Raw genomic sequence first — 14,958 nt, forward strand, 5'->3', positions numbered from 1 at the left:
GCATTTCTAATCATCAATGATGAAGAATAAATTATCTTATTTATTAACAAAATAAATCATATTTTCATACATAAGATAGTTCCAATTCTCATGTGAAAATAATTTAAACATTTTCATATATTAATGATGTTAATAAGTGATTTTCTCAATAACGGCAATTATACAATAACAATTTAGACCATTAACTTTTATATAAACGTTTCTACGAACAGTTAAATTAACACATAACAAGATTGTAAAAGAAAAAGTTTCAAGTTGTTCATTTGAAAAGAAGAAATAGAAGTTAGAAGAAGTTTGAAGTTCCCGCCAAAACGATGGTTCGTCACGCGTCCGTGGAAGCCTGTTGGCGCTTCAGGACGATCAGCTGAATTGTGGCGCAATACAAGAAGGGGAAGGGTGAAGAGGCGATTTTTTATCGTTCGTCCAACCGTCAGCTCCGTGGTCAGTTTGTGCAGTTCGGTACCTGTTTATCCTCTTGGGTCGTGAAACAAGACTCGGGCCCCAAGATTGGATGATCCGTTGACGTGAAGCCGTTTCGGACGCATCCGGGTGAGTGATCTTTTGTCATCTATTTAGCCGCGTTTCGTTCGCAAACTTACGAACAATGTATGAAAAGGGTATATCCAGTTTCGGTCAATTTGAATGATTGTTAGGCGTATTTGCCACATACTCTTCTGCAGTCTCTGTCTTCCTTTTTAACGTCTAAATATACATCCCTCGCCTTAGAACATGAAGAGGACAGCGAAATTTGTAGACCAAATTATCTTTGATTTTAATCGAATATCATTTTAGCTGCATTTAGTTGCATTTATTCTTTGTGCAGTGATAGGGTTATGTCATAGAAACGTTGTTTCTCTTGTTCAAATTCTATAAAAAAAAATTTCGTCAATAGTATGCCGAAAGATATGGATATTTGAGAGGAGTAATGAAGGTCGCTTATTGTTTATGCGATTGGATATTCGTTTGCGTGAACATTTGTGAAAAAATGAGGCTAGATAGGCGCAGGTCATTGCGTCATTGCATACTTGGCTATGAGTTGTTGTTGCTTTCTCGATCGTAAATGAAATAATTGTTAAGATGAACGTTAGCGTTCCCACGATTTAAATACAATTTAATGTAGCAAAAACAATACGGAGAAATTTATCTCCCATTTGTCTCTCTTTCTCGACAAAGCTAATTTTACTCTATTTCTGATCCAATTGGATGAAATTAATGTATTGTGAAAACAAAGAGAATATACATTCTAACTTGAACCGAGAGAGTAGACAACACAACAATGGCATGAAAACAGAGCTATAAATACACCACAAGCTACATTTTTCAGATTTAAAATAAGATTGAAATGGAGAGGAAAGAAAACAGAAAAGCTAAATTAGATAAAAATTATATATTTCGTTACAGTTACATTAATGATATGCGTTTTACTGTCATTACAAGAGAGAGGGAAATGAAAGGAAGGAGGACAAATAATGAGACATATATTATTAAAAATATCGTTTGAGATTGTGATAAACTTGTTTTTTTTTCTTCTGTCGCGTTGTTATTGACATTGATTTTTGTATGTTTAGATAGAGGGAGAGATAACAAGCTTAATTATAGCACAAAGCAATCTTCGTCATATTTTTGCGATTAATTCTAAATTAATTATCCTCCCCCTTTCGCGACATTCAGCTATTATTAAATTGATAAATGACACTTGTGGGGAAAGTCACGTGGAATTATTATGATTGACGAGAAAAATGGGCGCGATAACTTTACGATAAAATTCAATCATTCGTCATTTCGTGATAATTAATATTCGTAATGATATTAATGGTTTTCACTGCTTTTATTATTAGTTTTATTACTATTGATTACAACTATTATTTATCTCTTGTTTGTTTGTATGATTTATTTATTATACAACGTGTGTTATATTCATTTTATATACATGCAATTCACAATATTTGCTCCGTTGGCTCTGTTTAACAAATATATTACATCTTGTAACATGTGTGTAACATAGGAAAATCGATAAACGTTTACGTCGGTACTGCATTAAATCCGGGTGCATTGAACTTTCGCAATGTATACGCAGTGCGATGACGTAACCTTTAACCCTTTGTGATACGAAAATACTTAATTTTCATGTGTATGAAAATTTTATATATATTATAATACAAAAATTAATAATACAAAATTGTAAAAAATGTAAAAATAGACGACCTTATAATATTTTTTATAATATATATATATATATTTTTTTATATTTTATAAAAAATACGATTCCAACACATTTATACGTTGAAATTATTATTATTTTTTTACGAAACTGCAATTTTGATGTAATACAAACATCTTTTCTTTTGAGTATTAATTTGGGCATTTATTCTGTGTATGTCATCTCGTTCTTCTAAAAGATATACGAATTTTAAACATCGCGTTTCCTTACTCCATTTCACCTCGTAACCGATTTACAAGTTCCACTGTCACATATTTTATGAATGATTCATATTCAGAGCAGATAAAGAAATATTTTCGAAACCGAGAGTGACACTACTTCACTAAAGAACTTCATCTAGAACGATGGATAATTCGCGATATCCATGAATTAATAATATTACGATATCAATTCAACAATAGAGTCCTTTGTTTATTAATTTCGTATCTATGATTAAATAGTTTACAATTGATGTTTTTGACGAATTAACGTGTGTGCATAGTTATGTATTTCTCATTAATCTGCGTCATTTTATATTTCCATCCTTACACGCGTTTAATTATTCCCCGAGAGATGCCGAGACAATGTATTCTTTTTCCGAAAACTGCTCCAGAAGAGTCCAGAATAGTGTAAAGAGGATAAGGCATCAACATTCTCGCTCGTAAAAACACGACGTGTTTGTACGCGACTCATTTCGCGTTCGGCCATTTTCGCGCACGCTCGGTCACCTTCGACGCGACTGCGCGACTCTCGCGACTCGCGAGCTCCCCATTTCCCTACTCCCCCCACTCCCACCCCCCACCCTTCTCCGTCGCGTGTTCATGCCTGCGCGACCGCGCGACGCATTCGTGCGCGCTCGGTCACCTTCGGCGGTTCGGCGCGACCCTCTCTCCTCTCTCTTCTCTCTTTTCTTCGTCGCGCAGTTGCTCGGAGCGAGTCAGTTTATCAGTTTCACTCTCGCGCGTAAGATATATAGGTGAGTCTCGCGTACCTGTGTGTTTTTCTTCTATTTGCGAGAAATGCCTCTACGCGCGAAAAGTGTTGCATTTGTAAATATATATCGCGTGTGCGATCACATACATATACGTATTCTGCGACATAGTTTTTTCATTCTAAGATATGTCTCTTTTCTCGCTTTATCGAGATAAAAAAATCGGTGTTGAGGAGAGAAAGAAGTGATTAAATGTAATTCTCGAAAAATCTCAGAAATCTTTAGAAATGCATTTTATTTTCTTTCTTTTACTTATCGCAAAAGTGCATCGAAAGCCAGTCCTGCAAGTTTGACAGCTCTCGAGTTGCATCAGCCGCTCTTATCGTGCCTTATGTATGGCTTTGTTTAAGGAGACGCCACATACTTGCTGTGATATATGTGAGTGCGTTTCTTTGTTACCCACCTATGCATTCCCATAAACAAAGTAGCGCGAATAGTCTTAAATATTTTTGTGCATTCTTCGGAATAAATCGCGAGAAGATTGTTTTCCCGCCAAGTTTTGCGTCGAGATTTAATTGCTATTTAATCGCGCGATCTTGAATTTCTTTGCATTTCGTTTTTACGCAAGAAAGATATGTATATTATGATTTGTTTATCTCACGAAAGATCGTGTCTAAATTATTACTCGTTCTAATACGTCCAAAATACTTGTGAAAATGGCGAATTTTTTCGACTAACGTTGGCGAAGGATATTTCTATTAATATTCCTCGTTTGCCTTTAAAATATATTTAATTTGCTTCGCTAATAATAATGCTTCGCTAATTATGAAAATTACTTCGAACCACACATTATCAGTGACATTATATATCTGTATGATTTAATTTAACGCGTCAGTTTAATGAACTTTGCGGCGCAGAATAGAGCAATAATTTAACGCGAAAATAATTTTTTTTCACCTAGTTTTGTTTCGATATTTTTACATTCGCGTTTGTTCTTGATTCGATATTTTTACATTCGTGTTTGTTCTCGATTCGAAGGAATCTTCCTCTTCAAATGTCAAGAATATTCGAGTCTTTTCATTCTCGCGATGAGAGAGTCGATCGATTCGAGCGATAATTCACGATAATATATATTATAAAAAAAAGACAGTTCTAGAAAACATTGCTCGATATAAAAAATTTTGAATAGATGTATAATATGTATATTTTGCAATGAACAGGTGAATGAGAGAGAAGTTTAAAAATTATTTTATTGCATATATATATATCGATATGATATACATATATATTTTTATTTTTTATTTTATTTTATATTTTTTTAATCGTAATTTAAAACTCTTATTCTTTATAATTCCATTTATATATCATTGCGTCTCGGTTTTCATTATCATTTGTTATAATATTTCTTTTTTTATGATTGAGATGTTATTACGAAAAACTGACGACGCATAAATTGTGTGCCTTTTTGCGAGAGAAGATAATCCAACATTGTGTCAGAATGCATTGCTGAAACCTTGTGTACGCATATTCGTATGTGCCACATATTAGAAGAACCTTGAAACAAGATCGCATTATATTTTATTGAGGGCACAAATTGACCTAAATAATATAAAACTTTTATTGTCAGTTAAAAAAAAAATAATGAAAATAATCAAATAATTCTCCAACAATTTCAATTTGATTCTGACGAAATTCGTGTGTTTCTGATCTTTCGGATCAGTGATTTGAAAACAATTAATTAGACAATCAGCGTTTAATCTGGCAATACTTGGAATTGGATTAAAAAGTAATTGATATTTAATCGTGTAATAAATTCGATATATAATTAATTATACCTAATTGACCACTATTAGGGAGAAAGCTGCAACTCTATGATTTTCGTTTCGAAGTCAAATCTTTGATTCATCCACCTCCTGTGTAGCGATCTCAAGAGATCATTTATCATGCAACTTATATATTTAAAGACCTTGATCATTAAAATTTCCATTTCAATTATTTAAATACATTTTCCTTTTTTGTTTTTAATCAGTAATTATAAAGTTGCATGTTGACGCGATATCGGTGAAGAGATTAATGCAGATAAGCTTGCACATTAAACAATCTTGTTATATTCGATAAAAAAATATTTACAAAATATTTGTTTTTGACATTTCTTGTTTACGTCACTTTAATCTTGCTGCGTTGTTTTTATCTTTCGCACGAATGTTTATGGTAAAAAAGAAATAATTAGGTATTTTATTGTTTCTCTCTCGATTCGCGATCGAAAGTCAATGCGTGACCGTGAAATTACGGTCGATGATTTCGACGCAAATAAACTTTCGACGATACACATTTTCCTTCGACGAAGTTTCTAGTTCGTTCCTCTATCTTTGCCGTGACGTCACATAAGATTAGCGATAAACGTCGATAATTTTGTTTTATTTGAAAATGAGTCGCCTTTAACTTTGGACTTTTACGTATATTCGATTCTACCTCGCGTATGTGTACAAATTTTCATTAAATTTTGTTAAATCAGAGAAAAACCATCGTAATAATAATTTACCTAAATTATGTGAAGCCAATTTCTCTCGTTCCTCATTTTTTTCGCTTAAATTGTTTCGCATATTTATCCAATTTATTCGAGTCTCTTGCATTGTTGCATCCGATGATGATCGCGAGAGTGAAGGAAAAGTCGAGGAACGTGCTTCATCAGAATCTTGCATTCATGAAACTCTCTCTTTCCAATTGGGTCGGTATGCATGAAGAAGCACGTAATTAAATATTTTATTTATATCGTCGACACGACCAGACGTGCTAAAAAGGAAAAAGATTTCGATCGACCTTGCATAATCGTAAATCTGTTCACGCATGACGCACGATTATTTCAATGACGTAGACGTGATCGTGAGAGATACCTGTGTAACAAAATCGCTGTGCGTGTGATTTGCATTAATAACGAAAATTATTTACAACTCCCGAATTTTTTTATTACATAAAAATGGAACTTAAAAAAAAGTTGAGAATTTTGAATGCGATAAAAATTTTAATAACTTTATTTTTCTTGGAGTATCTGATTTTTGTTGAGAGATAATCTATTCCAAATTTGTCGAGAAATTATTGAAGTAAAGTAAATATTTGCGAATCGTGTATTATATCGTATTAGATTTAAGAATAATATTTTTTCCAAAAATCTTTTTATTTATCACACTATTTATGAAATTAACGATATTTTTGTATGGTGTTTTACAGATACAAGGCTAAGCCAGCTGGGCCATTCTTGTTTTGTGTGAGTCTTCTCATCAGCTATACTACATCCCTAGCTGTCAAGTGTCCTAATCAGATTGTCGGTGTAGTTAGCTGTTGCGATGTCACACACCGCAGGAATGGACACATCGGGCTTGCCTGTACCGGATGCAATCCCATCACTCGAACAACTGCAAGAGGACCTAGTCCTGAACCTCGTCCAGGAGGTTAAATTTCAGCCGAATCTCGATGAATTGCCTATAATGATACAGGTAAGAATCGACAAATGTACACCCGACAATAGGCGAAGAAAATATGTAGGTAATACATGAGAAATTTTATATAGATTACAATTTTTTAATACAGCACTCGTAAATTTCGAAGTTCAATCAGAGAGGTCTTATTACGATTATTTAGATTATTAATAGTATTTAGTAATTAATTGTGAACACCTGTCTACATGTTACAGGACAACGAGATAAGTATCGCCGCTCGGGATAAATCCGCTTACATACTAAGATGCCTGAAAGTGATATACGATTTGCCATCGGATGTATTTTTCATGGCGATCAATCTGATGGATTGTTTCCTGACAAGAATGAAGGCGAAGCAGAAGTACATGGCTTGCATTAGCGTATCCGCCTTTTACACGGCCGCTCAACAGATGCAACCCCTGAATGCCGACCACGTAGTCTCGATCTCACAATGTAGATGTACCGCCGACGATCTGAGACGCATGTCTGATGTGATAAAGAACAAGTTAGAGCGAGCGCCCGAAACTCTACCCATCACGGCGCTGACATTTATACGGCTCTTCAACAATATGTTCCACGCTATGGTGATACAATTGCATCTCGGCGACGTATATGCCAGTATCATCAACGTAAGTCGTCATTATCAGTCTTCCAATTATCTATTCTATTAGATATTAGATGATAAAAACAAACGCTACGATACTCGAGATATTGAACATTAAATAAAATTCGACGCACTTAATAAGTCTACATTGTATGTGTGTAATTTCATAAAAAAAATACGTCTATTAAAATTTCTTAAAAGTAAACTTTTTTTACCCGTTACGTATAACTTACAACCGCGCAAACTCGATTAAATTTGACGCTTAAAAACTATTGTTTGTTTTAGGAATCTGAATTGGTTTTCAGATTGGAAATGGTGGCTTGCGATGGTAATTGCGCCAGTCTCAGGCCATCCGAAGTGGCTTTGGTAGTACTTTGCAGTTACTTGGACGCCGCTGTTAATCGTTTGATGAACGCGAACACGGACACCACTGTTAATAATTTATCGCGCAACGCATCCATCCCGCCGACATATCAAAGATTAAGAGATGAGCTTCTCCAGTTTGCTGCGGAACTCCAAAAGAAATGCAATGTTAGTGTCCATCCAAAGTCCTTTTCATATTATTTTTTAAATTTATTATTTTTCTCTGTATGCGTAAGATTATTAATAATATTTTGAACACGATAACTCAGAGCTATTACTCAAATGCATTATAGTGCAAAGTTACTTTCTCCTCAATAAAAGATATAAATATCTAGATAAATTGTATAAAAAATAGCTTTTGTTTGCTTTTTATTCAGATTATAATTATATAATTATTTAAATGAATAAAATATCTTATAAAATATCTTGAACCAATATAAAAAAGAAATAAAACAAAATAGGCAAGGACACATTCACGAAATTTTACCTTATATTAAATAATTTATTTACTAATTCTCAATTTGTGATTTATTAGATTTCAGAGGAAAGTTTCCGCTCCACTCATGGGGCAGTGAGCGCTATATTAAGCAAATATAACGCTCAGGAGCAAACAAACAAAACTCATAAACAGAAGTTAATTTGGAAAGTGTCACAACGAACCGCAGTTGTTTTACGTCCGTCTCAAAATTTTACATCCGTGCTACCCGTTATCGCGGAACATGTTCCATCAGTTCCATCTCCGAACAAGATCAGGTATCTACTTACTCTAGATTACTATTAAAAAATATACTTGGTTATTAAATTATTTAAAGAAAATATTAATATATATTTAATTCTTCCTTAAGCAGGAAAAGTCGTAAATATAGGAAAATGTGCCGTGGAAATAAGAGATGTTAATACAGCATCACCAGTTTGTTTTTGAGGTACACTATTTCTATATATTATTTTATTATTAAGTTGATTTTTTTTATATAAATTATCATGAATCTTTTTGGAATAAGTTTATTGCATGTATTTTTTACTTTTCTCTTTGGATATATTTTCAGGCTGCGGCATTAAGAGTTGCCTGGTATATCAAACAAAAGTGCAAGATTTATTTTCTCCGGCACAACAATCAAAGCTTGGCTCTGGAGTACAAATGTCGACTTACACATCACAATACGTAATGATTTCTTTTAGATATTTCGTTTGCGTTGCTCACTGAGATTATATATATTGGTGAAACATAAATTACTGTTATCGTGCTAAATAACAGTTACATATGTATGTTTTGCCAATACGTAAGATATGATTATCACGTCATATATTAATCTCTACTTTTACATTGCATATATTTTGAAATATTTATATAAATAGTTTAATATTTTACAAAGGAGACAAGATTTAAGCCCCATTCCGGTGGTAAAATCGAATACTAATCGTTTTTATATAAGGGGCTTTCATAGAAAGGTGGGGAAAGCAGACAGAGATGCACATTGCGAAGAGCAGCATCAACAGATAAATCATCTTTAAAAAACCATTGAAATTAATGTGATACAATGTCCATTATATAATTAGTATTATCTAGGGGAATTAACACATTGCTAAAATTATTTATATATATTTGCGAAATGCGTTAAATGTGAGGAAAAAAATATAAAAATAAGGTATAAATAGGAAAAAAAATTGCGGAAATGTTGAGACTTTTAGGTATAACATAAAATGATATAATATATTGGTTGATAAATCAACGAGAGAATTGCTGAACGCGTTGAAACCTATGTTTGTCGAGTTTGGCAAAAGAAAAAAGTTTTATTGAGTTTAGTTTTATTCTGTGTCTCGAAATAATCGCTTCTCTTTCATTATTGTCTGCATTGAGTGAATTAAATAGTCGATAAAATGTACACTATACCGAGTGCATTTCTTGGTATTTTCATTCATTCATATTTCAAGATACGCAAATGTATAAACCAAAGTGTTCGAGATAAATTTTGTTGTCAATTTTAATGCGGAAGATAAGAAAACATGATTTATATGTGTATTTTAAAAATATTTTTTATTGTCTTGTTTTTTTTATAAAAGCCGTATTTGAATTGACATTGTATAACAATTTGCCGAATAACATGATAATTCAGTATGATCATTTTACAATTATAAGAAATTATCTCATGCACATTACTTGGATTTAACTCGTACACTTTGAAATTATTTCCATAGTAATAATAGGAAAAATCTCGTTATATCTGTTAATTTTCACAATTATGTATTGTCTAATCACGATAATGGGTTGCATCAAGAAAATGCAATGCGAAATTACTCTGTGGCTGATCTATCGCCGTTTCTCTTCCGAGTTCAAAACTGGTTCTCACTGTATCGAAATGTGAAAAGAATAGAGAGATGTAATAATAAGAGCAGACGCAAACGATGCGTCGTAACTTGAGCAAACGAATAGCTTTATTCGGCAAAAACGCGTTAAATTTTTCATGTACTAAACGGTCTATGTATATTTTTGTATTTATTTCTCGTAGATTTTCATACGTATCAAAACGGTATATGTGATTGTTATTCGCAATTCATAATAACTCATACAACTTGGGGAAATTTGTCCACAAATTGTATGTAAAGAAAAAAAAAAAGAGGTTAAAAAGGGAGCAGAACTATTTTAATTAGTTTCTCCGATCTTAGCCAGTTTACGCTAGTCATAAGTTCAGTTCTAATTATGATCTGTGAAAATACATTCTTTTATTGCCTCATGGCATCCTACATCAAAATACACCAAATTTTATTCCACTCTCTGTTTTTGTAATGCACCGGACACCATGAAAGTATTTGTAAAGTATTTAATCGCTGACTTTTACTGAAAGCAAGAATATTCTATGAGTACGTAAATGCAAGTGCAGCGTAATCATATGAAAGTTTAGATTGCAAGAATGAGAAAAAGTCTGATATTATATAATACTACATTTTTGGATTTGCGGTGTGGTGTTGCTTATAAAGAGTTTTTTCATGGAAATATTTCTATTTGTCACATACATGTATATATTCTATTTATTTTACATAAATCAAATTTCATCTCTAAGTTTTTTTAGAAGTATAATGTTTACATTTCAAGAAACATAGATTTTTGCTTGTCAGTATTATAAGTTGTAAATTTATCATCTCGATAATTAACATTGCTTTTTGGAAAATATCCTCTTACATCGTGGAACATGTAAGAAGTCAAATGGTGCATTTGCGTTTTACATGTTATATAAACGCGAAATTTATTATTTTTTTTAATGTATAAATTTTGTTTATATATATTTTTTAATAATTTATTTCTCTACATAATTTGCATATACATATGATGGACAGAAAATATTAAGTGATTCAACTGTAATGTTATCATCTCTCAATCATTATCATTATTGTTGATATTTATTAAATTAATAACCGTTTTTTATTATATAAAATATGTATCACAAAATATCACTCATTGTAAAATCATTGCATAGAGGAATACAGGCTGTATTATACTTTAAAAATAATGTCTAAGGTATAAAAAACTTTGTAATCGATAAATTCCAAACAGCAAACATTTTTAAATACTGATTTGTTTGTACAACTTTAACTTTCTATTTTCCTTTGCAACTACTTGGTTGAAATGTGTATGTAATATCTATATAAGTTAAATAATTAACAAATTAATTTTTTAGGATTTTCCAATTTTTTCTCTTGCGATATTGAAATTAGGGATTAAAAAGATAATAATTTCGAAGAGAATCGTTTATAATAAGATATAAATTTTATTTAAAAGAATGAGAAAAAAAAAGAGAAAGTTATCTCTCTCATATAAGTTGTTATTATTCCATCGTGACGAAAATCGAATTTATAAAAAATGCAAACAAAGCCCATTTATAATAAAATTATATAAAAATATTTATATAACAGATCAAACATCAATTTCTTCATTCTAACGCTAAAATTAAATTTCGCTTAGCATATAGATTGTCGAAAACATTCAAAAATTGCCGCAAAAATTTTGTATTCTCTTCCCGCTTTCTAATTGGCGATTAGTAGCAGCCATATTGTTTTTTTATTCATGATAATTTTCAGTGGTTTTTTTCACAGGAGGAGACTGATCTTGTTGTTTTACATCTATGGATATACAATTGCCGCCATTTTGACGTCACTCGGCGTGTGTGTCTCTTTCCGGTAATCAGTGAATTGTGTATATGGTGGCAGAGAGAAGCGAAAAGTGTTCACTGCCGGCGATTTTTTATTATTTCGAGAGGAGAGGATAATTACAATTTTAGAGGCATTGGCGTAAATTATGGCGGAATATCTAGCGTCTATCTTCGGAACTGAAAAAGACAAGTAAGAAAATTGTTGTGCGAATTTACAAGTTTAACTTTATGTGTTGTGGAAGAGAAAGAGAGAAACAACTGAGAATAAACTTTGCTAACCTGTTCTTTTCTTTTTTTTTTTTTTTTTTTTTTTAGAGTAAATTGCTCCTTTTATTTCAAAATCGGCGCATGCCGTCACGGTGACAGATGTTCGCGTATTCACAACAAACCCACATTCAGCCAGGTGCGTAGAGATCATTAAATAATTAATATTATCTAAATTCTTAACTTGGTTATTCTAACCTATATACATATGCATAGTAGCAATTGTTAAACTCATAACTTTCCATGTTTTTATTTCTCTCTATTATTATTTTTGTAACGAAATATAAATTTTATTATGTAATCGCTAATATTTTTAAGAATATCTCTTTAATATTAATACTTAAATAAATTGTCTTCTTTTTCTTAGACATGCTTGCTTCAAAACTTGTATGTAAATCCTCAAAACTCTGCCAAGAGTGCGGATGGCTCCCACTGTAAGTTGATTGCAATTTTGCAAATATAACTCTATTATTATCGATTTATATACAAGAAGTCTTAGTATCGTGTTAGACTCTCTTTAAGAAATTATCTCAATTTTTTTCCAGTGGTGGCAAATGTATCGGATGAAGAAATGCAAGAACATTATGACAACTTCTTTGAAGATGTTTTTGTCGAATGTGAAGACAAGTATGGCGAGATCGAAGAGATGAATGTGTGTGACAATCTCGGTGATCATTTAGTGGGCAATGTTTATATCAAGTTTCGCAGAGAGGAAGATGCAGACAGGGCTGTAAATGACTTGAACAATCGCTGGTTTGGCGGCAGACCTGTTTATGCTGAACTTTCACCGGTAACAGATTTCAGAGAAGCTTGTTGTCGCCAATATGAAATGGGGTAATGTATTTATAAATCACTTACTTGTACAAACTTCTGCGACAAAGAATAAAATTGATTGTCTCTCTTTGATTCTTTCAGAGAATGCACGCGATCTGGATTTTGCAACTTTATGCATTTGAAGCCTATCTCGCGCGAGCTGCGTCGCTATCTGTATAGTCGTAAGAAGAGCGGCAGAGGACGATCCAGATCAAGATCGCGATCGCGCGGCCGAGATCGCAAGCGCAGATCGCGATCGCGCGACAACAGACGATCGAGATCCAAGGATCGCCGGAAGAGAGACGACAAAGGTAGGGACGGTCGATCTGGAAGATACTAATTGTAGAGAATTATGTTTATACGAATATTCATTCCGAACATACTTGTGAACTCATAATTTAACGGAGAGACTGGACGTTAATAACGCTGTCTTCTTGTGTGTGCCGGACAATATTGTCCTATTGATATATTTATATATACATATACACACACACACGTAATCTCGATACTAGAATTAGTATTCTTCAGTGCTGTGTAATGAACTTCTTGTTAGTTTATTAAGTAATCCCGAAATTATTAATGAATAGTTTCCCTTGTGCGATAATGACAGAAACAAATAAAATATAAGCATAGAAATATATATATATTTCGTGTTTTGTTATATTTTTCACATATAAATTACGAACTTAAATATATCATGAAAAACAATACACAGAGTTATATATTTATAAATTTAACGAAAAATATACATATATACTTATATATGTGTATGTATACATATGTATGTATATATGTATATTAAATATATTACGAGTGGTCTTTGGCGAAAAGCATTGTTATAATCGCACATCGTTATTGGATTATTTTTTTTCAAAATAAGTAACAATTACGTTTCGCCCGTGTCGAGTAGTTATCTGAATATTTTAACTTAAGTTTTAATTTTGAAACAATTATTACATTTACTTTAGTTTTCTCATTATATTTGCCAACTAAATATAAGCCATACGATATATGAAAATGTAATACATTATATAGTTTTTCATATCGTACAAAGAAAACAAAGAAAAAGGAGAGAGAAGTATAATATATAGTATAATGAGAAATGTTGTAAGGCACAAATAAATAGAAATGATAGTTTTATTGATAGATTTATATCAAATGCCAAGTATAATTTAAAAAATCATTTTTTTTTCTTTTTTTTATATAAAAAGACTTTGTAAAAGATTATACAAGAAAATACTAATAGTTATAGCTGCGTTATTTTTTTCTTTCTATAAAAAAGAATCTACATTGCAGAATTTAAATAAATTATGCAATTTCGTCAATATGTGCAGATTATACATATATCATTTTCTATACACCGCGTAAGTAAAAAATTGTGGTATGCGAATAATTGTGAACAATGAATGATTTGCGCGCGCGAAACAATCGTTATTCTTAATCGATATTAAATCTATATTCATAACTATATATTGCTTCTTACTCGAAATTTCAAGATATCGAATTTATTAGATCGAAGTCGCGTTAGATCAATCGATGTGCGTGCATACATCACAATGTTTTCGCAAATATCACGGATATGCACTGATATATCTTTATTACATGTATTATTCTTGTATTACATGTTTTTTTTTACAATTCGCGATATCTTTTCGACTTAGTCGACGATAGTAAAAACAGTACCAAATTTTTATTCGTTAAAATTTGCGTGATATTTACGGACTTTTTTTTTTTTAATACACGTTATACACACGCGTTCTTTTCATTTTTCTTCTTTAATAACTTTTATCAACAAGTTTCAGCATTATACAGTGTAAAAGTCGTAAGTATTACTAAGATGGTACAATTGAGTCCGACGGAAAAAGATGCATCTTCGTGATTTATTCTCATCTGAATTTCTCCAAAATATACTGTATACAATATTTTAATTGTACTTATATATATTTATAGATATATACAGTCGAGTGTCTGTGTATATATGTGTATGTGTATTAAATGTGTTATGCGAGCGCACTCGATTTCGCTTTTTCACAAGAGATTGAGCAGTGCGCGTCACAGTCTAGCTTGCGTCACCTTAGAGAAGGTACATTATATATATATTTTTTTCTTTTTTTTCTTTCTTTTGTTTTTTTAAGTAATGTAACTTGACTTTATTTGCCCTT

At 32.0% G+C, this 14,958-nt stretch overlaps 2 protein-coding genes across 5 annotated transcripts; both read left to right on the top strand.

Annotated features, from left to right (window-relative positions):
• The first annotated feature begins 93 nt into the window (after positions 1–93).
• Positions 94–10,343, top strand: Cycg (cyclin G). 4 transcript variants are annotated; one of them, XM_083055095.1, is made up of 7 exons: positions 94–549; positions 6,360–6,625; positions 6,823–7,236; positions 7,497–7,742; positions 8,110–8,327; positions 8,423–8,497; positions 8,621–10,343. In XM_083055095.1, exons 2-6 carry the CDS (start codon positions 6,476–6,478, stop codon positions 8,469–8,471), a joined length of 1,077 nt encoding a protein of 358 aa, XP_082911221.1. In that variant the 5' UTR covers positions 94–549; positions 6,360–6,475; the 3' UTR covers positions 8,472–8,497; positions 8,621–10,343. The 4 variants fall into 4 exon arrangements, with proteins under 4 accessions (XP_082911221.1, XP_082911218.1, XP_082911220.1 ...); XM_083055092.1 differs by having other exon boundaries at positions 124–549; positions 8,420–8,497; XM_083055094.1 differs by lacking the exon at positions 94–549 and adding an exon at positions 3,051–3,176 and having other exon boundaries at positions 8,420–8,497.
• Positions 8,622–14,691, top strand: U2af38 (U2 small nuclear riboprotein auxiliary factor 38). The gene is made up of 6 exons (XM_083055105.1): positions 8,622–8,736; positions 11,664–11,909; positions 12,035–12,122; positions 12,351–12,417; positions 12,529–12,817; positions 12,899–14,691. The coding sequence occupies exons 2-6, from the start codon at positions 11,866–11,868 to the stop codon at positions 13,134–13,136; spliced, it is 726 nt and encodes a 241-aa protein (XP_082911231.1). The 5' UTR covers positions 8,622–8,736; positions 11,664–11,865; the 3' UTR covers positions 13,137–14,691.
• Positions 14,692–14,958: the final 267 nt, after the last annotated feature.

Source organism: Prenolepis imparis, unplaced genomic scaffold (assembly GCF_030444845.1).
Source record: "Prenolepis imparis isolate NDT839.2.m4 unplaced genomic scaffold, iyPreImpa1.0 SCAF_15, whole genome shotgun sequence".
In the NCBI taxonomy this organism is placed as follows: domain Eukaryota; kingdom Metazoa; phylum Arthropoda; class Insecta; order Hymenoptera; family Formicidae; genus Prenolepis; species Prenolepis imparis.